Source organism: Pelodiscus sinensis, chromosome 28, assembly GCF_049634645.1.
Source record: "Pelodiscus sinensis isolate JC-2024 chromosome 28, ASM4963464v1, whole genome shotgun sequence".
Classification (NCBI taxonomy): domain Eukaryota; kingdom Metazoa; phylum Chordata; order Testudines; family Trionychidae; genus Pelodiscus; species Pelodiscus sinensis.
In genome coordinates this window covers 3,030,855-3,056,731 of record NC_134738.1, presented here as the reverse complement: position 1 = coordinate 3,056,731, position 25,877 = coordinate 3,030,855, and the positions used below count along the sequence as shown (strand labels likewise).

Below are 25,877 nucleotides of genomic sequence, written 5' to 3'. Positions count from 1 at the left end.
ATGAGCTTTCGTGGGCCAGACCCACTTCCTCAGATCAAATAATGGAAGAAAACAGTCACAACCATGACTGTTTTCTTCCATTATTTGATCTGAGGAAGTGGGTCTGGCCCACGAAAGCTCATCATCTAATAAACCATCTTGTTAGTCTTTAAAGTGCTACATTGTCCTGCATTTTACAAGAGATCGTCAGTGTTCTTGCGGAAGTTCAAGCAGCCAGTCTAGACACAGCCTACGAGTGTAAAACTGCCAGAATAGCTTATTCCAGTTACTCCCCGCCCCTAGCAAAGTAATCCAGACCTCCAAAAGCCAGCTTTGCTAGTCCATAGCTGCATCTATACTAGGGGCTTTTGTCAGCATCACTACATCGGTCAAGGATCATGCCTCTTCGTAGTCCAATGGACAGAGTTGAGCTGGTAGTAATCTGTGGTGGAGATGGAGAGAAAGTCTTCTCTTCTGTAGACTAAATAAACCCAAATCCCACAGCCTCTCCTCATAGGTCATGTGCTCCATCCCCCTCATTTTTGTTGCCCTCTGCTGGACCCTCTTCAATGTGTTCTCATCCTTTCTGTAATAGGGGCCCAGAATTGGATGAAATACTTCATCTGTGGCCTCACCATTGCCGTATAAAGGGGAATAAACACTTCCCTAGATCTGCTCCAATATACTATTAGTCTTCTTGGCTACAAGGGCACACAGTTTACTCTTATCCAGCTTCTCACCCACTGTAACCCCCAGGTCTTTCTCCTGCCGAACTCCTGCTCAATTGTGAACGCTTCCAGCAAGCACACCGAATACCTGTAGTTTGCCAAGTGGTCACCCTTCCCTCCGTAGTCATGGAAAGTATCTTTGTTTACACAGGGGAAACAAATTAACAGATTCAAGGCACAGGATTGGTCACAGGCTGGACAGAGAGGGGAACAGCAGATCATGGGAGCACTTTGCTAAGGTATCAGCAGCCATCACTGATGTCAAACCAGGTGAAACGAAATGTCAGCCACTGGCATGCTGAAGTTCTGAATTTCTTTGAATACCAGAGGCAGGAAAAGTTTGCATAATCCACACTGCAAAGAAAAGCTGCAGTTGTGTCCTTGACTCTGGGTTCCACCTAGGGATGTGAATGATTAACATGATAATCACTAGAAAGAGAGTGGATGGGGAGGGAAAGAGAAGGGGGGAAAATGTCTTGTCGATTACAGGGGATGGACAAGATTTCCCCCCCTTTCTCTCCTCATCTGCTCTTTTCCTGCTATTTATTTGTAACTCTGGACCCCTTGCTCCATGCATCTTAAGAAGTGGGTTGTGCCCATGAAAGCTGGTGACACCATCTACATTTGTTGTTAGTCTCTAACGTGCTGCAGGATAATTTGTTGTTTTTTTAAGTCTTTTCAGTTAGGGTACATCTAGACGACAGGCTTTTGTCGACAGAGGCTGTGTCGACAGATACTGTCAACAAAGCTTCTGTCGACAAAGAGCATCTAGACTACATCCAGTTCTGTCGACAAAGCAAGCCGCTTTGTCAACATGAGAGTGTAGACGTAAAGGACAGCATAGATGCAATAATGCCTTTTGTTGACAGAATTGTCGACAAAAGGCGTTACTCCTCATCGAATGAGGTTTACCGCTGTCGACAAAACTGCTGAGTTCTGTCGACAGAACTCGGCGGTAGCGTAGACACAGGTATAGTTTTGTCGACATAAGTCCACTTTTGTCTACAAAACCCTGTATTCTAGACACACCCTTACAGATTAACCGGCTATTCTTCAGAGATAGATAATCACCATACTGGGTGATGCTTACTGGGTATGGTTAACCAGTAGGAGCTGGAGCTGTGCCCCACCCAATGTAGGCAGGGGGCTGCTCCAGCTTGGTGGGGCCCACTGCGGGCGGGGAGCCTATCATCCCGGCTAGAGCAACCTGCCGCAGGTGGGGCTCCTCCCACTTGCTCCCACTTAAACAGTGGACCAATTTAGCATAATGTTTAACTGTTTAAACAAGATTCTACATCCCTAGACACACATTTTCTCCACTACTTTTAATTACTGAGCCACAGATATAATAGAATTTGCTGGTAAGTCCTCTGTAATTACACAGTAATTGCCTAGCAATCGCCTTAATGTAATACAAATGCAACAATCTTCATCAGCCTATAATTACTATGGGTCCTCCGGTGCATCTGAGGGAACGCACACAAGCCCGTGTTTCCCTTGTCATGAGATGGTAAGTTCCCAGTTACCACATGGCAATAGCCAGCCAGTTCAGTGACCGACATTCGCAAGGTTAAGTTAAGACGGGGCAAGAGAGACTTCGCAAGGGCGGGGCAAGAACAACATAAAGAGAAGGCCTTGTGGTAAAGGCACTGGGCTCAGATTCCCAGCTCTGCCACAAGACTCCCTTTATGACTTTTGTAAGTTATTTAATGTCTCTGTGCCTTGATTCCCAGGTGAAAACTGGGAGATAAAATGTCCCTTCCTCACGCGTGTCTTGTAGAACTAACTTCAGAGTGGTAAGACTGCCTATGCGAAGTAGTAATAGAGATGTAGCCGTGTTAGTCTGGTCTTGCTGAAACAAGAGACAGGACTATGCAGCACTTTAAAGACTAACAAGATGGTTTATTCTGTGATGAGCTTTCGTGGGCCAGACCCACTTCCTCAGATCAAATTGTGGAAGAAAATTGGCATGACCATATATACCAAAGGGATACAATCAATAAAAGGGATACAATCAGTGCCAAGTGTGGCATCTGTCTCTCACCTGACAGAACTACAAACCCCGCATCCTGGTGTGGGCCAACCCTAAGGGAGTTGAACATTCAATCTAAACAGCCAAGACAGACCAAAGGTTACAAGGAAAAGGGAACGGCGCACAAGCAAAACGAACTGGGAGACAGGCAGCGAAGGTCGTGTTAGTTCCTCACCGTCTGTTTAATTCCAGTGTTTGTTTTAGATTTGGGGTGGAGTTTAGCCAAGCAGAGAGACAGGAAGAGCGAAGGTGGACGGTGATGGAAGGGAAGGAACACACAGGGATCAGATGCGGAACATGAGGGGCAGATGGAGAGTGGGTGAATTGAAGGGACTAGGTAGGAGGGAATTGGAGCAACCAGTCAATCAGCACAGGGGGGAGAAAATCAAAGTGAAGTGAAAAAATATTAGTGGGTACTGATGGGGGGGCTCCACTCTCGCAAGGTCGGTCACCTTCTCCTGTCATCAATGGCTTTGGGATGTTTACACTGCAGTGAGGAGGTGGGACTGCAGCACGTGTAGATGGACACTCAGCTTTGATCTAGCTCTCTTGAACAATGGCAGCAAAGCTGTGGCAACATAAGCCAGCCAACCAAGTAGATATCTAGGATCCCAGACAGCTGGCTGGGCTGTCATTGGTTCACTACCGTTATTTGAGTTAGCTAGATCAAAGCTAACTCCCGTAGGTGATGTCTACACGTACAGCAGTCACACATCTGATGGCAGGGTAGACAGCCCCTTTATCTTGCAAGGCAACAAGCACCCTCCATCATCTTCTTACCAGATCTTTGTGTGTCTGTCTGTCTGTCCATCTGTGAGTCCATTTGTTCAAGAACTACTCCTAAGCAGCAAGAGCTAGGGCCACCAAATTTTGTAGACAACTTCCCCGATCATAACGTAAAGCCAGGGAGGAGTGTGGCTGTGCCAGGACAATTGGATGTACCTGAAATCCAATTGTTTTCCGTAAAATGGAAGGGGACAGTTTTGCTCTGGAATAACCCAAAGGGGCGGCAAGCACTGAGGACAGTTATACAGGTTGAACCTCTCTAGTCCGGCACTCTCTGGTCTGACATGATGTTAGCCAGCCCGATGGCCACTTTTTCATGGGGGCGGCCAAGTTTCCTGTGGACGCATAACGTTTGTTTACAGCCACCAGTCCTGGCTCTCAGTGTTCTGTGATATTCTTTAGCTTTTATTTACCCCTAAATGTCCTCCAAGAGCCCAGTAAGCAGTGGCCCTGCAGTTAATGCTGCTAGACAATATCGACCTTCCATGGTTCGACAAATTCTCCGGTTCAGCATCGATCAGGTCCCAAAGGTGCTAGACTAGAGAGGTTCAGCTTGTGATGCAGAGTGACCACAGGGAGGTGGCCACATCTCTGACAGAGTGGCCAGCTGGGGGCAGGCCTTCGCATGTTGCCGGCCACCAGTAAGTAGCCCTTTGCTCCAAAGCAGCGTCCAAACCATTTTCTCCCCTGGCCATCAGGCCCTGTGCAGGACATCAGGGAAAGCCCTGCTGGCCAGCGACCAGTCCCTGGGGATCACCTGCTGGCCAGGCAGAGCAGCCCTGGCTGGCCTAGGAAGCAGCTACCAGCTGAAGCCGGGTAGCACAGTCCCACTGGACACCAGCTGGGCAGCACGGGCCTGGCTGGAACTTAGGGCTGCACTGAGCCTCCCCACACCTCCCAACCCCCTTTTCTGCTGAGCCCCCCACCTCCTGCACTCCCCACCCCCTTCCTGATTCTGCCACACCCTACCCTGAGCCCCCCATGCCTTCCCAGGACTCCTTCACTCCCCATATCCCCGCCTCCTTCCCTGAGCCCTCACACTTCCCAACCCCCTGCCCTGACTCCTGCACCTCCCACCTCTTGCCCTGCACCCCCCAAAAGACCCAAGCACTGCTGGGTAAATGCTCTAGTTCTTCATAATCAGGGCTTGACGAACGGTGGCGAAAGCTGCTCGCCAGCCCCGCACCGCACGTGCACAAGACCCGCATTGTGCCCAGGTGAAATCTACTTGCCACGGGCGAGTAGATTCAATACTTTGTTGAGCCCTGCTCCTAATACACCATTAAGATTTACTATGGGCCTCCTCCAAAGTCCACAAAATTGGACGGAAGGCCTCCCACTGACCTGCACGATCCTTAGCTCAGGCCCTTCAGCATGTCTGACATCCAACCCAGACAAGGGCACTCCGTATCTTGCAAACGTGGGCCTGAGTTTCCATTCAATGGGTCTCCTATGCTTCGGCTTTCCTTCCCGCCTACTCTGTTCATTTCAGATGCGGATAATCAGTTTGAATTGCTGGATTTTGTGTGTCCATACAAATCAACAATCCAAAAGGCAAGACATTCATGAAAGACGACAAATGGCTCACTATCATTTTAGAACTGCAGAATTGCAATTAGGCCTCGGGGGTGGAAACAGGCAAAGACTAGAAGTTCTGACAGGTTGCCCCATGTTGTGACGTGTTTGGCACATTACATTAGAATCCACTGCGACAGAAAGTGCGAACACAGCTTGATGTCGCATGAGCCACGAGAGATTAAACTCCGGAGTTTCCGAGCAATGACAGACTGAAGAACACTGTTCTCTAGGTTACAATGAGCGGCGTGTCTGGTGGAACTTTTTCTACTTCTCTGTCACCTTGCTTCTTGGGAGGACAGCGGAGAAGCAAATTGTGCCCTTATGATGCCTTGTTAATAAATTTCTCTATACAGTCGAATGGGAAAAACAAGCGGTGTTCATAGCCGATGCTCAGTAAAAGGAACAGGGATTGTTTTCCCTTTTTGTGAACATGTGAAAAGGGGACAACGGATGAGGATAGAGGAATTACATCGTGTAACTGCTCAGGAGCAAATATATTGAACAAACGACCCTCCCATTTGTTGGAGATTGGATCAGTGGACCATCTTGAAGGATGTAAAATCCTGATTAATTAGTTAACCGGTTAAACGTAAGGTTAATCTAATGTTTAACTGGTTAACTGACTAAGCAGGATCCTAGGCCTCTGCTGCACCTGACTGGCTGCTGGCTCCCAGACCCCGCTGCCAGCTGCACGGGACAGGTAGCCAGCTGGCAGCCCCAATGGGGGTGGAACAGCCCTCCACCCATGGCAGGTGGGGGGCTGCTCATGGGTAACTGGTTTACCGTTACCCAGTAAGCAGTTCACCAGTTACCTGGTCACGTCCCTACCTTCTATTCTAGTATCTTATGTTGGATGTCTGCCAGTAGCAAATGCTTCAGAGGCAGCGTAAATTCCCCGAATTATCAGGCAACAACTAACCTGTAGGAGAAGTTGTTTTCCTTTCTTCAAGCAAAAAGCAGGACGGCTGATAGCCTTTCCAGTCTGTATTCTAGCAAGTGCAACTGTGAGCAATGGTCTCATTTTTCACAGAAATATCCAGCCTGTTCTTGAATCTTTGTAAGCTCTCTGCATCAATCTCTCAAGCCAGAAAGCTGCATAGAAGTCACAGCCGCCCCGGTACAGAGTTGGGATGCGGTGCCAGATTTTCAGACGTAAGCTCTTCGTTCACGCTTAAAACGTGATGCTTCCTCTCTCCTGCAGATGCCGTTATGCAAGTTGTGAGTTTGGCAACACTTTTCTTGGGCTGGCTGGGATGTTCCTACCTACCCCACCCCATGCAGCTTTGTGAGCTTGCAGGGCCTTTGATTTTTGTATGCACCCTCTGTTTCCTGATGGAGCTGGCAATTTCAGACTTTCCAGGATCTTCACCACTTTTATCTGCTCATCAACACGTGACCATGGCTCTGCTCTCTGACTTATTCTCAGGAAGTAGAAATTCACTCCAAGGCGAAGCTCAGCAGAGATCCTGCTCTCTAAACCTCACCGCCTTTGAAAGAGGCTGTGTTTTCACCCGCCAGTCAGCCTGGGTACTGGGGTCATGGGGCTATTTCCTCTCAGGGAGGCAACCTTGCCTGTTGGTCTACAGAAGAAAGTTGTGGACGTGCACATGGAGCAAGCCTCGCCCTGTGGCATTAACAGAAAAGGGCTGGAATTTGAAAAGGGAAATTTACTCCCCTACCGAGTCCACCTTGATCAGCAAAGCTTGTACTGATGACGCACAATCCCTCGGGCCTCAGATCGCTTACTTAGGGCAGCGCCTGGAATGGTACGTGCAAAGAGAGCTCCAAACTCAGGACAACATCTGCAGGACCTGAGGGGACGTGTACGCTACAGGTCGAACCTCCCTCGTCCAGCAGCCTTGGATCCTGAGTGGGCCCTGGCCAGGGCTGACCCCTGACCGTGCCAGCCCCGGACAGAGGCTGGCCCTGCTGCTTCCAGACCCAGCTGTTGTGACCCCCACAGTGCTGGCCAAGCTGTGTGCCCAGCGGCTGGCACCGCTGCCTCCAGCCGTGGCTGGGACAGAACTTCCCGCTGCCAGCCCTGACTGGGGCTGAGCCTTGGCTTCCACCCCTCCCCACTGCTGCACCATCCCCGATCGAGGCTGTGTTTCCCATCACGCCAGCCCCGGCTGGGGCTGCATGCCTGGCCACTGGCCCATCTCCCTCCAGCCCCGCCTGGAGCTGCACTCCTTGCCCTGAGCCCTGGCCAGGCCTGTGCTCACCACCGCATGCTTCCCACTGCCAGCCCAGCCCACCCAGCACTTCAAAACCTGGTCAGCCGGTGCTCTCTGGCCCAGCAATATCCGTGGCCCTGCTGGATTTGAAAGGTTCGACCTGTACCAAGTTTTGTCAAGAAAACTTATGTCAATGCCCAAAAGATAACAAAGCAAAAATTGCCAGAGTGCGCTCACGCTTGCTCCCTCTGTCAATAGATCATGTCTACACTGTGGGCCCCATTGTCAGCAGTGTGAGCACTGCATTGTGAGTCGGTATCCCCCAGCCTCCTCAGCTAGGAGCAGCATCATGAGTAGCTCTGGGAGCTCTCCGTGCTGAGGAATGTCAAAGCAGCACAGCTGTCTCTCCAGCCCTCCCCCTACAGCAGCCATCTGCCCGCCGTCATGTTCCTAGTGCAGGGCAGAACAGGAGCAGTCTAGTGATTTGTTCCCCAACTGGAGCAGCTCACTCAGCTGTCCAGATACTTCCTGGAACTCCAAAGGGAGAGGTGCGCCGGCCTGCAGGGCAGCAGAGATTACAAAATACTGTGCACAGCCACCAGAGCAAGCATTGTGGGGTACTGGCAGTAGCCAATTCTGTGGACAAAACAAACAGCAACGTCTACGCTGGCTCTTTGTCCATGTAAGCCAGATGGTTTAGTCCTGGCGCTTGGGCCTGTGCTCTGGCCAGTAATAACCGCCCGATGGTCCCTTTCACACCTGACCCTGCGTACGGGGCAGGGCAAGCAAACAACCACCGTTCAACAGTTTAGGTAGACCCAGGCCCTGGTGCAGGGCAGGGCAGGTAAAAATACAGAAGTTCACTTGCAGGAGAGGGGGAGACTGCCACACAGAGTGAGGGGTGGCAGGGGGGACGCAGGCCCTCCCTACTGCACTGCGTCCTGACCCAGACAGTGGCAGGACTGTCTGCCACTGGGGTTGGCGGGGAGCCAGCTCCCAACACGCTGACTCACTCAAATATGAGATCAGCCTGATGGTCGTTGGCTTCCCCTGAGCCACTTCCAAACTCCCCCTTGGTGCGTACCTGACGTCACAGCAGGTCATCAGGGTCTGGACCCTCAGGCACAGCTAACAGGGTTTCCTCGTTGGTCTGAGGACCTGGGGGTCCAAGCCAGTTCTTGGCCTCTGTAGAGTCCTCAGTGGCCTCCCAGTTCAGGAACTCAGGGAAGGCCTCTGCTTCCTCCACCTGGGTTTTTATACAGCTCACCCACCCCTTGGCTTCTGGGGAATTAAAGAGGCAGGGCCAGGCTTGGCCCACCATGGCTCAGAGAGGGGCTCTTCCCCCTCTGGGTCAGTGACCCCTGCTCCCCACGGTCCACAATAAAGGGAGAGGAAAAGAAAAAAGTCTCTCAGGGGTGGAAGCTTTTCTGCTGCTGACACTGGGTGCCGTTCCTGACACAAGTTGCCTTGCTGGCATTGCTTTGTTGCCAAAAGGCAGTTTTTCGCCAACACAACTTGTCAGTGGAGACAAATAAGTAACGTAAAGCCCCAAGACCGGGGTGTATGCCCTACAGGTTGAATCTCTTGCAAAGCAAAAGCTGGAAACTCTTGCCTGACCCCTGCAGCTTAGCGACAGAGCTGGAGGAAAGGCAACGTGGAACGGGAGAAAGCTGGTACATAAATAAAAGCAGAGGAACACAAGCTGAGGCATCGTTCAAAACATCTTTGAGGGAAGGAAGCAACTCAGGTCAGGGACTGCTGCTATCTGATGAGTAAAGGAGATGGCATTGAGAAGCCAGTAACGCATCACTTTCAGAAACGTCAGTGGGTCACGATGACAACGGCTTCAAGGCCACAAAGCTCATCATAGAAAAATCAGACCCTTAAAACACACACACACGCACACACACACACACCTGGACCAGGGTTTGTGTGTGCGCACTGAATAATTCCTGGCTGGAGTGTGGGAGAGGATGTGGGAACATCACTCCGGTCTCAGCTTCTGGCCCATGGGGCTGTTCCGTACAGCGGGAGAACCTCAGAACGTGGGAGGCGGAGGTTGGATAAGGCCCCACAAGTCTGGACACTTAAGCTGAACTCTAAGAACCTCATGAGACTGTACCATTTGGGTGCAAATCTCATGAGCGGATGCTCCTACTGGGACCTAGCCTAGAGAATTTAAATCTGGATTTTAATCCCTCTGCCTCAAATTTTGGGCTTTTTGGACCTAGGGTTCAGATTTATTACTTGTTACCTGAGATGTTTGATAGCTTGTGCTTCTAGCGGAGTTAGAAACACTGTAAAGCCAGCGTCTGTCCACTAGAATTTCTGCACTCCTAGGGTATGTCTACACTACAGCACTAATTCGAACTAACTTAATTCAAATTAGTTAATTTGAACTAAGCTAATTCGAACTAGTGCATCTAGACCTAAAAACTAGTTCGAATTAGCGTTTTGCTAATTCGAACTAGCATGTCCACATTAAGTGGACCCTGAACCGGGCTTAAGGATGGCCGGAAACAGTGCCGGCAGGGCATCAGATTAGGACTTAGAGCGTGGAGCTGCTGTCTCAGGCTAGCCGAGGGCTGCGCTTAAAGGGTCCCGACCCCCACCCTGGACAGACAGTTCTCAGGGGTGCCCCGCTTGCAAAGCAGTCCTGGCTTGGATTGCCCGGACTACCCACACTGGGCACATCACAGCACTCAGCCATCAGACCGGCTGCACTTGCCGCAGGCTGCCATCCGGGGGGGAGGGGTCAATCGGGGGGCTGCAGGAGAGCTTCCACCCCAGGAGCCTGCAGAGCCACCCCAGTCCTCCCCCACCTCCTTCCACTTACCCTTCCCTAGCCCCCCTTCCTGATGTACAAAATAAAGGACACGTGTGTTCAAAAATAGAAACTCTCTTTATTGAACAAAGCTCGGGGAGACTGGGAAAAGGAGGTGGGAGAGGGGAAGAGAGAGGCTGGGAGAGGGGAGGGCAACTAAAATGATGAGGGTTTGGAACAGGTCCCATATGAAGAGAGGCTAAAGAGACTGGGACTTCTCAGCTTAGAAAAGAGGAGACGGAGGGGGGATATGATAGAGGTCTATAAAAGCATGAGTGGGGTGGAGAGGGTGCATAAAGAAAAGTTCTTCATTAGTTCCCATAATATAAGGACTAGAGGACACCAAAACAAATGAATGGGTAGCAGGCTTCAAACTAATAAAAGAAAGTTGTTCTTCACAAAGCAAATAGTCAACTGGTGGAACTCCTTGCTGCAGGAAGCTGTGAAGACTAGAACTATAACAGAGTTTAAAGAGAAGTTAGATAAATTCATGGAGGTTGGGTCCATGGAGTGCTATTAGCCAGGGGATAGAAATGGTGTCCCTGGTCTCTGTTTTGGAAGGCTGGAGATGGACGGCACGAGACAAATGGCTTGGTCATTGTCTTCGGTCCATCCCCTCCGGGGTAGTTGGTGTTGGCCGCTGTCGGCAGACAGGCTACTGGGCTAGATGGACCTTTGGTCTGACCCAGAACGGACATTCTAAGCTCAGGGCTCAGGGTCGGGGGTCTCACTGGACCACCTTGATTTTCATGCAGACTTGCTCCTGGGTGGCCAGGCTGGCAGCTCTCCTGCCCTAAACGGCCACTTTCCTGTGCCTAATACGGAGGTTGTAGATGAGGTCCACTATCTCCACACTAGACCAGGCGGGCACCCGCCTCTTGCAGCCCCGGGCAGGCTCCTGGGAGCTGCCAGCCTGGTCCTGGGAAGAGGCGGAGGGCTGGGTGGCAGCGGGTGGCTGGCTCATGCTGTGCCAGGTGCAGGGTCTGCTGGCTGGGTGCTGGCAGGCTTGCACCTGGCATGGGCACCGTAGCCAGACCATGCCCCTTTAAGGGCTCCGGGGCCGGGAGGGGGGCAGACGAGTTTCCCTGGTGGTGCCCAGAGTGGCCACCAGGGAAAGCTGGGGAGGGCTAGCCTCCCACTAGTTCGAATTAAGGGGCTACACAGCCCTTAATTCGAACTACTTAATTCGAACTAGGCATTAGTCTTCGTAGGATGAGGTTTACCTAGTTCGAATTAAGCGCTCCGCTAGTTCGAATTAAGTTCGAACTAGCGGTTTGTATGTGTAGTGCCTATCAAAGTTAATTCGAACTAACGGCTGTTAGTTCGAATTAACTTTGTAGCGTAGACATACCCCTAGAAACAGAAAAACCCCAATATAACAACAATAGAATGGGATGTCTGTATTGAATCTAGGGGAGGAGGAGGCAGCTATGGAGTATGGCAAGATGTGTAAAAGTTAACCAAACTTTTCAATACTTAATTTTCCCTTTTAAAAGAGGGCTTCACTCAGGGATTGATAGAGAATTGTTAGTTCCAAACCAACATCCAAACCACCCTATTTTTTTTGTTACAAAATCAAAACCCAATAATCCTGACACACAGAATCATATAGAATCATAGAATACTGGGACTGGAAGGGATCTCGAGAGGTCGTTGAGTCCAGTCCCCTGCCCTCATGGCAGGACCAAATACTGTCTACACCATCCCTGATAGACCTTTATCTAACCTACTCTTAAATATCTCCAGAGATGGAGATTCCACAACCTCCCTGAGCAATTTATTCCAGTGTTTGACCACCCTGACAGTTAGAAAATTTTTCCTAATGTCCAACCTAAACCTCCCTTGCTGCGGTTTAAGCCCATTGCTTCTTGTTCTATCCCCAGAGGCCAAGATGAACAAGTTTTCTCCCTCCTCCTTATGACTCCCTTTTAGATACCTGAAAACGGCTCTCATGTCCCCCCTCAATCTTCTCTTTTCTAAACTAAACAAACCCAATTCCTTCAGCCTTCCCTCATAGGTCATGTTCTCTAGACCTTTCATCATTCTTGTTGCTCTTCTCTGGACCCTCTCCAATTTCTCCACCTCTTTCTTAAAATGTGGTGCCCAGAACTGGACACAGTACTCCAAGTGAGGCCTAATTAGTACAGAGTAGAGCAGAAGAATGACTTCTCGTGTCTTGCTCACAACACACCTATTAATGCATCCAGAATCATGTTTGCTTTCTTTGCAACAGCATCACACTGCTGACTCATATTCAATTGTGGTCCACTATAACCCCTAGATCCCTTTCTACCATACTCCTTCCCAGACAGTCGCTTCCCATTCTGTATGTATGAAACTGATTGTTCCTTCCTAAGTGGAGCACTTTTCATTTGTCTTTATTAAACTTCATCCTATTTACCTCAGACCATTTCTCCAATTTGTCCAGGTCATTTTGAATTATGACCCTATCCTCCGGATTAATCGCAACCCCTCCCAGCTTGGTATCATCTGCAAACTTAATAAGCGTACTTTCTATACCAATATCTAAATTGTTGATGAAGATATTGAACAGAGACAGCCCCAAAACAGACCCCTGCGGAACCCCACTTATGTCTTTCCAGCAGGATTGTGAAGCACTAATAACTACTCTCTGACTACGGTTATCCAGCCAGTTATGCACCCACCTTATAGTAGCCCCATCTAAGTTGTATTTACCTAGTTTATTGATAAGAATATCATGCGAGACCGTATCAAACGCCTTACAAAAGTCTAGGTATATCTCATCCACCGCTTCTCCCTTATCCACAAGACTCGTTATCCTATCAAAGAAAGCTATCAGATTGGTTTGACATGATTTGTTCTTTACACATCCATGCTGGCTGGTCCCTATCACCTTGCCACTTTCCAAGTGTTTACAGATTATTTCCTTAATTACTTGCTCCATTATCTTTCCTGGCACAGAGGTTAAACTAACTGGTCTGTAGTTTCCTGGGTTGTTCTTATTTCTCTTTTTATAGATGGGCACTAGATTTGCCCTTTTCCAGTCCTCTGGAATCTCTCCTGTCTCCCATGATTTTCCAAAGATGATAGCTAGAGGCTCAGATACCTCCTCTATCAGCTCCTTGAGTATTCTAGGATGCATTTCATCAGGCTCTGGTGACTTGCAGGCATCTAACTTTTCTAGGTGATTTTTAACTTATTCTTTTTTTATTTTACCTTCTAAAACTACCCCCTTCCCACTAGCATTCACTATGTTAGGCATTCCTTCAGACTTCTCGGTGAAGACCGAAACAAAGTCATTGAGCATCTCTGCCATTTCCAAGTTTCCTGTTACTGTTTCTCCCTCCTAACTGACCTGTGGGCCTACCCTGTCCTTGGTCTTCCTCTTGCTTCTAATGTATTTAGAAAAAGTCTTCTTGTTTCCCTTTATTCCCGTAGCTAGTTTGAGCTCATTCTGTGCCTTTGCCTTTCTAATCTTGCCCCTGCATTCCTGTGCTGTTTGCCTATATTCATCCTTTGTAATTTGTCCTACTTTCCATTTTGTATATGACTCCTTTTTTATTTTTAGATCATGCAAGATCTTGTGGTTAAGCCAAGGTGGTCTTTTGCCATATTTTCTATCCAGATTGCTCAAACCCACTGCAACTGGCTCTTCCTAAGTCATGCATCCCAGTGGAAATAAACATGCCAATTACAAATATTTTTTATCAGAGGTCCATAAGAACAGAATCCACTTGGAAAATGGACACTTCAAAACAAATTGCAGAGAAACAAGAAAGGAGTCCACTAAAACACTGACACGTACATTGACTGTGGTGCTGAGTCATTGTGTCCAGCACGGAACCCCCTCAGATAACCATGTGATAGCTGAGAGCTCAGAAGTGGGTGCAACTAAAAACAGGAGGGGAGAGAACCATTTCTCAGCTAAGCCATGCTCCCCAACAGGCCAAGAACAGCAACAATGGAAAATGAGCTCCTGGAATCTAATTCTGAATACAAGTTACAAGCGGCAGCTGTTCCCGTTTTTCCAATACACAGAGGGGAACATTTACCTAAAATAAACATCCAAACTTAGTGTTAAGTAACCAGATAACATAGAATCACCACAAAGCGGGCAAGGAGCAGTGTCTCTCTTGCTCCAAGTTCTGCCATGTTGAATATCCCTTCACTGCAGACAAGCAGGATTTCTTACAGTGGGAGATGCAGAACTGGATGGAGCATCCTGGGTCAATGAGTGTAGTCCGCCACTCTCAGACAACCACCCCATCATAGAATCCCTCTCAAACTTAGCAGGCCCTGTTAAAAGTCTCAGGGTATGTCTAGACTGCATCCCTCTGTCAGCAGAGGGATGCATATTAGGCAGGTCGACATTGCAAACGAAGCGGGGATTTAAATACCCTGTGCTTAATTTGCATAAAAATGGCAGCCATTTTTGCCAACTCAGCACTTTGTTGGCAAAAAGCAGCAGTCCAGAGGGGGATCTGTCAAGAAAGAAAGACTTTTTCGACAGATCCCTTATGCCTCCTTGCATGTCCTGCAGTGGTGTAGTTTGCTTTTGGGTGTCTGTGTGTACCCCAGCTGGGGGATAGGCACCCCTCCCCTCACGGTGCCTGCTGAAGATGCCATGGAGATGGAGAGGCACATCTCACCTGGCCCCAAGCTGCTGTGGTGAGAGAGGGCTGGGGGTGTCCTCTCTCCATGGGCAGCCTTCCCCCTGACCTCCCCTCCTCCACTAATCCATCCCAGAGCAATGATTCCCATGAAGAAAAAGAAAACATATTGGAATGAAGCACCCAAGCACCACTCAAGCGTATTAGCAGAAAACCATCATCTCCTCTCCCAAGCTTTGCTCTGCGAGGTGAAACAAAGCTGGGCTCTTAAGTTCCCTCTCCTACCACCAGCTTTCCACTCCTGACCATCCTAGTAGCCCTTCCCTGCAGGACCTATTCCAGATGGAAGTAGTCATCCTTGAACATGGGTGACCAAGCCCAGACACTGCATTCATGATACCAGCAGGGCCGGCTTTACGAAGTGCTGGGCCCAAGTCGAACCAAATTTTGGTTGAGCGAAAAAACCCAAACAACAACAAACAAAAAACCACACACAAATTTTGATTGAGAGAAAACAACAACTCAGCACACAAAGAAACAACTCACAGCCCCTTTAAATTCCCAGCTACAGGGCAGAGTCCCGCCTTCCAGCCAAACCCACAGGCCAACACCCCCTCCTGCAGCGCACCCGGCACACTTCCGGGCTTAGGACACGGGGCCCTTTTAGGCGCAGGGCCCGATTCGGGGGAATCGGATGAATCGGCCTAAAGCCGGCCCTGGATACCAGTGTCTTGTACAACCAAGTTACTATTTACAGCTGTCCTGCAGAGGAACACAGAACGATTTACATTCGCCAGAGCAGACCTTTTCCAGGAGCGCACAGGCCAGGTGGTTTAGGCTCCCGCGGAAGGGTTTTGATAAAGCTTAAGAGCACACATTATCCAACAGAACTTGCCTGGGCCGCTGGGCCTAATTGACAACACTGACTTGTTTGGGTCACCCCCCGAGCTGTACGTCATCGCGAAGTAACTGAAACTACTGAGCAGGTTAAGCACTAGTGTTTCACAGACCTTTCCTTCAGAAATACACTCCCCTGGGATATTGACGGCACCGTTTAGCTGGGCCTGGAAGCATCGGTAGAGCTGTCAGGGGTTTAGAGGGAAAAGACTGTGTTTGCTCAAATGACGGGAGGCAGAGAAAACTACTGTGGACAGAAGGTCCCTGCTTCCCTTGGAATTGGCAGCGAGTCTCCAGATCTGACTCAGGTCTGGTTTTAAAGGGGCTGGCTGGGGGAAGAAAGTCAAGAAGTTAACCTGATCTTGCACTTCTTGCTGATAGGCCCACTTGGAGATAATTGCCATTACAGGCCTCAAAGGTAGCGTGGAGGGCGCTGCTTTAGACTCGCTACCTAAGGGCTGTGTGTCTCCAAGTATGTAGAGGAGAAAGGGGAGTGAGAGAAAACCCCAATGACTAAAGCACTTGCAGTCACAGTTGGAACTGAACAGTCTGGGCACAGTTCATTTACTCAACTGAACAGTGAAAATTAGAGGGCCATTAATTTTAATGAGCTACAGGCCTCCCAATGCCTTGGATGGGTCTGAAAATTTCAGTCAAAATGGATTATTCTTTGTAATACATAAGCACCCAGCGGTCACAATCAGAATTAGAGACCTATTGTCCTTGGTGCTGAACATCCCTTACACGGGGCTGGTGCCATTCTGGTTTAGAATGGTTTAATATTAGCAGAATAGAATCGTAGAACACTAGAAGTGGAAGGGACCTCGAGAGATCATTGAGTCCAGTCCCCTGCCCTCATGGCAGGACCAAATACTGTCTAGACCATCCCTGATAGACATTTATCTAACCTACTCTTAAATATCTCCAGAGATGGGGATTCCACAACCTCCCTCGGCAATTTATTCCAGTGTTTGACCACCCTGACAGTTAGGAAATTTTTCCTAATGTCCAACCTAAACCTCCCTTGCTGCACTTTGAGCTCATTGCTTCTTGTTCTATCCTCAGAGGCCAAGTTGAACAAGTTTTCTCCTTCCTCCTTATGACACCCTTTTAGATACCTGAAAACTGCTATCATGTCCCCCCTCAATGTTCTCTTTACTAAACTAAACAAACCCAATTCTTTCAACCTTCCCTTCACAGGTCATGTTCTCTAGACCTTTAATCATTCTTGTTGCTCTTCTCTGGACCCTCTTCAATTTCTCCACATCTTTCTTGAAATGCGGTGCCCAGAACTGGATACAATATTCCAACTGAGGCCTAACCAGCGCAGAGTAGAGCGGAAAAATGACGTCTCGTGTCTTGCTCACAACACACCTGTTAATGCAGCCCAGAATCATGTTTGCTTTTTTTGCAACAGCATCACACTGTTGACTCATATTTAGCTCGTGGTCCACCTCTAGATCCCTTTCTGCCGTACTCCTTCCTAGAGAGTTGCTTTCCATTCTATATGTGTGAAAACTTATTGTTCCTTCCTAAATGGAGCACTTTTCATTTGTCTTTATTAAAGTTCATCATTCCTGACAGATGTCTATCTATCTAACCTACTCATAAATATCTCCAGTGACGGAGATTCCACAACCTCCCTAGGCAATTTATTCGCGTGTTTAACCATCCTGACAGTTCAGAAGATTTTCCTAATGTCCAACTTAAATCTCCCTTGCTGCAATTTAACTCCATTGCTTCTTGTCCTATCTTCAGAGGTCAAGGAGAACAATTTTTCTCCCTCCTCCTTGTAACACCCTTTTAGGTACTTGAAAACTGCTATTGGTATAAGCAACTTTGCCTGTAAAAAGGTAGAAACAACTGGAAAAAAGAATGTGTGTTTTCCTAACATGAGAACAGACATACTGTGTGAGACCAAAGGACCATATACCTCAGTATCCTGTCTTCCGACAGTGGCCAGTGCCAGGTGCCTCAGGGGAAATGATCAGAAGAGGGAATCATCACGTGATCTATCCCCCGTCATCCATTCCCAACTTCTGGCAAACAGGCTAGGGACACCATCCCTGCCTAGCCTGCCTAATAGCCATTGATGGACCATGAATTTATCTGGCTCTTTTTTGAACCCTGTTATAGTCTCTTCACAACATCCTCTGGCAAGGAGTTCCACAGGCTGACTGTGCATTGTGTGAAGAAATACTTCCTTTCGTTTGCTTTAAACCTGCTGCCTATTAATTTCATTTGGTGGCCCCTAGTTCTTATGTTATGGGAAGGAGTAAATAACTCTTCTTTCTTCACTTTTTCCACACCAGTCATGATTTTATAGACCTCTAGTATATCCCCCCCATAGTTGTCTGTTTTCCAGCAGAAAAGTTCCAATCTTAGCAGGATTTTCCTACCCTGTGAATGGCTCTGAGTGCCACAGGATTTGTAAAATGAAGGATTTGCAGATAAGAACTGCATAAGTCACAGAAAAGGTAAAATAAGTTTCCCAGAATGGATGGGGGGCCAATGACTTGTCTGAGGTAGAGCAGTTTAAAAACTATCCCTCAGGGAATTTAGAGATTGGTAATGGCTGAGTCACCACTGAGTCACCAGCTGGGAGGGATTGAAAGTGATTCCGTTTTTTCCGTGATTTCCTTTCTTAGGCCATGTGAAATCACCTTTTCTCTGTTCCTTGCAGACAGATATTTCTCTCACAAGCATGGAGAGCAGCTCGCTTTCCTCTTTGTCAACATCATAAAATACTAGAATCCATAGCTAAGCTGGCCTGGCCTGACGACCCCGTAGATAGCTCAATAATGTTTGGTTTTTATATTGTGCTTAATGAAACCTATAATTCAGGAACATTTACAGTGTAAAAGGAAATACTGATTGGCTGCGTCTAGACTGGCATGATTTTCTGCAAAAGCTTTTTAACGGAAAAGTTTTCCGTTAAAAGCATTTGTGGAAAAGAGCGTCTAGAGTGGCACGGATGCTTTTGCGCAAAAGCACTTTTTGCGGAAAAGCGTCCATGCCGATCTAGACGCGATTTTGTGCAAGAAAGTCCCAATCGACATTTTCACCATCGGGGCTTTTTTCCACAAAACGGTTCTCAGTTGTCTACACTGGCCCTCTTGCGCAAAAGCATTTGCGCAAGAGGGCTTTTTCCCCGAACGGGAGAGTCATTGTATTTGCGGAAGAACACTGACAATCTTACATTAGATCATCAGTGTTCTTGTGCAAATTCAAAGCGGCTAGTGTAGACAGCTGGCAAGTTTTTCCGCAAAAGCAAGCGCTTTTGCGGAAAAACTTGCCAGTCTAGACGCAGCCATTGAGTTTGCTTGGAGGAAAAATATACCTGCCTCATGACTTGAACTGTTCAATGCAGTTGTTTTCCTGGTTTGGAGTTGGAAGAAACTCCACACCAGGCAAAACCCACCTGGTTTTCAGTTTCCAGTTAAACCCTAAGCTTAGTCAACAGCCATTTCACCAAGGTTTACAAAGCTTTGTCATGAAGATGAGCCAAGTTATTTGGTGGGAGGGGGGAAAATGAGCACAAAGCTTATACGCTTGAGGTTCATGTAGGTTAAAAACTAGCTATATAGGTGATGGCAGAGATTCTTCTATCAGCCCTAGTGTCCCATTGCAGTCAGTCTTCAGGATGCTGTCTATTACACCGGATCTCTTCCAAGAAATTGAACAGGCTCCTGGGGACTGTAGGCGGATAATGATAAGTTCCAATCTTTTATAAACTAACAGAAAGCGAACCCAGAATATTGGTCACTTCACCAGATTCACTGGTTTCGGTTTCTGAGATTTCTGCAAACCACCCACTTGTATTTCTGGTTTCCCTCCTGCCCTTGCCCAAATTGTGGTTTCGAATAAGCCACAAAAATGCAAAAGAGAACACCAGAGAAACCACTTACAATTTAGGACAGATTAGCTGAATCCACTGAGTATTGTTCTGTTGCTTCCCATAGCTCACAAGCCAGCCTACGCTCACTCAAACGCTGGCTTCGATTGACTTAAACGGTCTGTGAATTTTGGTGTATTTGCTGGGGTTTCAAAGGTGTTAGGAAACTCTAATGATGCACGTTGCATCTGGCTGCTTTATCAAGACATTGACATCCTGGATATATTCTTATCCCAGAATCTCTCGTTCATGAGCTGATGTAAAGACACAATCTATACGCTGGAGCTTGTCCTCCCTTCTCGAGACTCGACTGTTTATAGGACTGCTCCCTCAAGACCAAGATACTTTTTTCATTCCCACTCCTTTACATCTAGGGAAAGTCTCAAGTCACTCAGGCCTTGTCCTTACTAAACGCAAGACGGACGCTGCCATTATCAGTCTTCCAGAGTTCAATTTAGTGGGTCTAGTTAAGACGCACTAAGTCAAACTCAGAGGGCACCCCAGTCAGTGGCCAGTACTCCTGCTTTTGTGAGGAGTAAGGGTAGCCGACAGGAGTGTTTGCTCCCATCGGCCTCCCACTGTGCAGACAGAAACAAGGTATGTCAGTTCCAGCTACGTAATTAACATAGCTGGAGTTGTGTATCTTGATTCAATCTTCCCCTAATGGAGAGCTGGCTTCAGTGAAACTCTAGAACTCTCATAGCTTTTTCCCAGCAGGATCAGCACCTGCTAACAGGGTGTGTATTTCAGGCAAACATTGCGGAGTTCATTCATCAAAAAGGCATTCTCAAAAGGCCAGTATTTGTTTGTATTCCTGTTTGAGTCAGCAAATCAGGGAGCTAACACAATACCATGTGACTAAGGGCAGCCTAACAATGCTGAATAGTGGGAAATAATTCATAAGATGAAAATGACTCGTCAAAATGGTCAAATATTTACAAATAATCTCTATGATTGGTTCCAAAAGAACTAACTTCACAATACATATTCTCATTGAATGACAATTATAACAGGGTTACACAGGCAATATTGCAACGCCCAATGTCTAAACGGGATTCGTGTATTCACTTGCTGTTCTGCAGCCTGTTTGCAGAGACTCTGTGAATTTTCCCTGCCTCTCATTTGCATAGCTTTGCAACACTTCTCAGATTTGACTCCAGGTCTGTGTGACACTAGCAGAGCAGACCTGAGGTTTGCATTAATGACTAACAGCTTCACAATTCTGCCGATTACATGGAGATTTAAAAAAAAAATTAAAAAGGACAAGTCTAGCCAAAACCACAACCCCTCAGCAGCTGGCAGATCTCATGCCCCATTCCTGCCTGATTTCCACTAAAAGTGACAAAGCTTTAAGCATGGAGGCGGATGCAGAGTACAGACCATATAGTTGGGAATAGTAAATGTTTGCACCATTAGAGTCCCTAAGTAATTTGTGTTTTTAAAACAAAGGTTTGTCTGATATGATCTATGCAAAAGAGGACGGAGAGGGGAAGAGATCAAAGAAAAGGAATATTAAATCCATCAAAATGGACATTGTTGTGTATTAAATACAACCAGAATCCTAGCAGCACAAGTGGGTACACCTCCTACAATGCAGTCCAATTCCAGACAGCGTTATTGACTGGTAGATTTTATATTTCAGAGGGTGAAGCTGTAAAGAACAGAAAGTAAAACATACCACAAAGCAGGTATTGTGTGTTAATTCCCAGAGACCACGTAAAAGTTGGAAATGACAAACACCTACCGAAAACAAGGTGGAATAGGCAGAGAGGGCAAATTTGATGCAGTAGTAATAGACAACGGAATCTTTCCCATCGGATTCTTTTGTCATCTTTTCAGCTCTGCTCCTGAGCTTGCTTTGTGTGTATTGGACCCTCCCTGCTTTGACAGTTTCAGGGTAATGTCTCCTACTTTCAGTAGCTAGACTTTAAAAAAAAAATCAACAAAACCAAAAAAAACCACCCTTAAACTTCAGCTGCTCTCTACAACTTCCGCCTGAGAGAAACAGAAAGCAATTAGAAGGGAGGCAGGAACAAGAGCAGGACAATATTAACCCTTTAGAGCATTTACTGCCTAATGGAACTAGCGTGTATTTGTTTCTCAAATAAACAGTGAACTGCTTTAACAAAAAAACAAAAAACCCAAGGAGTAGTCCGGTAGCACCTTAGAGCCTCCAAAACCAGATCTATAATGTCATGAGCTTTCGTGGGCAGAACCCACTTCCCCACGAGCATAAGATGTAATGTAGATTGTGATGTCATGTCAAGTGTGTCTGGTATTTTTGTTGAAACCATCTGGCAACTCTAAACACCACACACAGCTGCCTAACTTTCGAGCGACCTTCTTTTAGAAAATAACTATGCTACAGGGAATAAATCACAATAGGAGACACTTGTCCTTTATGGCACAAAAAGCATATTGCAATTCTAATGTGATCACTCACTTTCCCAAAGCTCTGTTTTACAGTAGGGATGTTAAAATGTGTGTAATTGAGTAAATGTGGAACTGCTGAAAATCAAGCAGGGTGGCAGTAGGCTTTCCAGGAGCTGGTTCATGGGCTCCCATCTGCTGCCCCATTCCCAAGAGGCCGGCTGGGAGCTGGTGCATGCTGGTAACCAGCTTTTAAGATGGCTCCTGGTACACACTGGCTCCTGCCTGCTGCCCCACTTCCAGGAGGCTGGCTGCCAGCCCCACACTGCTGCCTCTGATACAGGGGCAGCAGCACAAGGTGGCAGCCAACTCTCCAGGAGCACGGCAGGAGCGTGCGTGTAACCGTGAACATTAACCAGTAAGTTCAGGCTTAGCAGTTAACCGTTTACACGGTTAAACATTCACATCCCTCTTTTACAGACATGGATATTGAAGCATCAAGAGGTTCAGTGACTGCTCAAAGCCAAACACGACGTCAGCAGCAGAGCTGGGAATACAAGCCAGATTTTCCACCTTCCCGGCTTGGATTCATGTTTCTGTGATACATCCTCGATCGGTTCCCACTGCCCTGACAGAGAGAGATGGGTTCAGTGGCCTAACAGTCCGCATGTTCTTATGGATGGGGTACAAGATAGGGAGGCAGAGACCAAATAAATGTAGGCAAGACGCACTGAGCATAAAGTCTACTCTGCAGCTTCGGCTAAGTGCTTGTTGCCTTTTAGCTCATGCTGTAGACTCATGGGTTTAGCCTCCAGGGTCCCAGGTTCAATCCCTCCTGCCCATGACCTGGCTCTGTTGGCTTCACATCTAGACATTGCAGTTTTGACAAGGACTTGCTATGTGCAAGGTTGAAGTCCCAAAAATGGTCTATTATGGGGAGAGGCGCGAACTTGAGACAAACAGGTTCTATCTACACTTCCGATGGGAACAAGCCTCCCAGCCCTGTAGACACATTCATGCTAGCAAGGCTTGTGTTAGTGTGCTAGAAACAGTCATTTGGATATGGGTGCTCTGGCTCCCACACCCACCCGATGCGCATCAGATCTGATTGCCAGAGATGCAAGCACACAGCATCTGCACTTGCTACGGACACTAGCCACAGGAAAATATTAGTTAGCCCAGAGGAAGTGTCCACATTCTAAATCCGAGAAGATGAAGAGTTTTCATCAACTTATGTCGGGCCCCATGTTTGCTCTCTGAATCTTCTAAGAGATTCTTCAAGGACATGGACGGGGCAGTTTCCCTGCACTGGAGTGAAAAGGGTTAAAACAGCCCCGGCAGAGGGCTGAGGCTGGGAACCAATCAGCGGAGGGCCCCAGGCACCGAACTCTCATCTCGTTTTGGAATTCTCATCCAGAGAGCTCCAGCAAGGACATACATGCCGGTTACTTAGCGACAGTTCACTGAACATAGAGAAAATCTGGTTTGAGCAAGTCAGAGAAACTGGTCTCCCCTTCACCATCATGGCCATTCTTCACGGTATGCTAGGTCTGTCATATCTGGTATCTCAGTGTGCTGGTTCATTAGCTCTTTTGTCCTTACTCTGCTATTAGCCTGTTTGGTATTGGCGGGTGTTGTGGAGAAACAAAGTATTCAAAGAGTCTTGCCCCCACTGAGCTCAGATAGCTTCCTCCCCAGCATCTCCCCCCGTGGGGTCTATTTTGCTGCTTAGCGCTCCAAGTCCTCTGGTTTCAGGTGTGGTGAGATCTAACAACGTCGGTACTTAAATGAAGCCCCTACTAAGGAGAAGACTTGCAGCATTAACAACACTTAACAAAACCAAGCTCAGAGGCCACTCTTTCTGGTCCAAGACCCCTTCGCGCAGCCTAGGCAGTGCAAAACTTCCAGTGCTGAGGCAATGCAAAATGGACAGGCTCCAGCTGCAGGTGGCCAAAGGCGAATTCATAAGAACAGTCGCACTGGGTCAGACCAAAGGTCCTTCTAGCCCAGTGTCCTGCCATAGAATCATACAATAGACTCATAGAATTCTAGGGCTGGAAGAGACCTCGGGAGTCATCGAGTCCAGCCCCCTGCACAAAGCAGGACCAACCCCAACCAAATCATTCCAACCAGGGCTCTGCGGGAGGGATAGCTCAGTGGTTTGAGCATTGGCCTGCTAAACCCAGAGCTGTGAGCTCAATCTTTGAGGGGGCCATTGAGGGATCTGGGGCAAATCTGTTAGGAATGGTACTTAGTCCTGCCACGAGAGCAGGGGACTGGACTCAATGACCGCTCAAGGTCCCTTCCAGCTCTAGGAGATGGGTATATCTCCATAGATAAGATGAGACTTAAAAACCTCTAGGGATAGAGATTCCACCCCCTCCCTAGGGAACCCATCCCAGGGCTTCCCCACCCACCTAGGGAATAGGTTTTCCTAATATCCAACCTAGACCTCCCCCACTGCAACTTGAGACCATTGCTCCTTGTTCTGCTATTGGCCACCACTGAGAACAGCCTCTCTCCATCCTTTTTGGAACTTCCCTGCAGGAAGTTGAAAACTGCTCTCAAATCCTCCCTCACTCTTCTGCAGACTAAATAAGCCCAAATCTCTCAGCCTCTCCTCATAAGTCATGTGCTCCAGCCTCCTTATCTTTTTTGTTGCCCTCCGCTGAACTCTCTCTCTAATGCGTCCACATCCTTTCTGTAATGGGGAGCTCAGAATTGGATGCAGTACTCCAGATGTGGCCTTGCCAGTGGCAAATAAAGAGGAATAATCTTCCAGCAATGGCCAATGCCAGATGCCCCAGAGGAAGTGAACAGAACAGGTAACTGTCTAGTGATTCCTCTCCTGTGATCCATTTCCAGCCTCTCACAAAGGCTAGGGACACCATTCCTATGCATCCTGGCTAATGAGTATTGATGGACCTTGTTGTGAGCAAGACACGAGAAGTCATCCTTCCACTCTACTCTGCACTGGTTAGGCCTCAGTTGGAGGATTGTGTCCAGTCCTGGGCACCGCATTTCAAGAAAGATGTGGAGAAACTGGAGAGGGTCCAGAGAAGAGCAACAAGAATGATTAAAGGTCTAGAAAACATGACCTGTGAAGGGAAGGCTGAAAGAATTGGGTTTGTTTAGTTTAGAAAAGAGAAGATTGAGGGGGGACATGAGAGCCATTTTCAGGTATCTAAAAAGGTGTCATAAGGAGGTGGGAGAAAACTTGTTCATCTTGGCCTCTGAGGACAGAACAAGAAGCAATGGGTTTAAAGTTCAGCAAGGGAGGTTTAGGTTGGAGATTAGGAAAAATTTCCTAACTGTCAGGGTGGTCAAACACTGGAATAAATTGCCCAGGGAGGTTGTGGAATCCCCATCTCTGGAGATATTTAAGAGTAGGTTGGATAAATGTCTATCAGGGATGGTGTAGACAGTATTTGGTCCTGCCATGGGGGCAGGGAACTGGACTCGATGACCTCTCAAGGTCCCTTCCAGTCATAGTATTCTATGATTCTATGATTCATTAATGTATCTAGTTTTTTTTAACCCTGTTAAAGTCCTGGTCTGCACAACATCATCTGGCAAGGAGTTCCACAGGTTGACTGTATTTTCTTAGTGTAGGGAATATTTCAGCTAGCACATGGCTTGTAGAAGCCTGCTCTTGTTCCACTCACTTCTCACTCCCAGCCTTCCAAAGGCTGGGTAGAGAGTGGACACAATGCTACTCTTGCTCCTCCACTACTGTAAGGTCACAGAGGGGCCTTGGGCCAGCAGTATAAAATAGAGATGCTCCTCAGCATCTCTCAGTTATTCTAGCCACATAGGATCAAGATGGAGGCACCTGGCTAACACCCCATCCAATCGGAATGGGGTTAGTAGAGAAGTAACCAGAAAAGGGCAGGTTTTCATTAGAGCCACAGAGAAGGAGCACCTTTCTAGACATTCACTGTCCTCTGAACAGAACTTAACACGTAAATATCAACACTGCCTTCACCTCCAGATCAGCTACTAGAAATGGGCCTCATCCTCCC

General features: G+C 47.8%; 1 protein-coding gene across 1 annotated transcript in view; it reads right to left on the bottom strand.

The window, feature by feature from the left end:
- The window catches only part of LOC102447849 (tetraspanin-15-like), a 224,575-nt gene extending 203,069 nt beyond the window's left edge, over positions 1 to 21,506 (bottom strand). The window contains exon 1 of the mRNA XM_006129103.4: positions 21,230 to 21,506. Coding sequence (XP_006129165.2) covers positions 21,230 to 21,316 — 87 coding nt within the window. The 5' untranslated portion in view covers positions 21,317 to 21,506. The remainder of the gene's footprint in view (positions 1 to 21,229) is intronic.
- Positions 21,507 to 25,877: the final 4,371 nt, after the last annotated feature.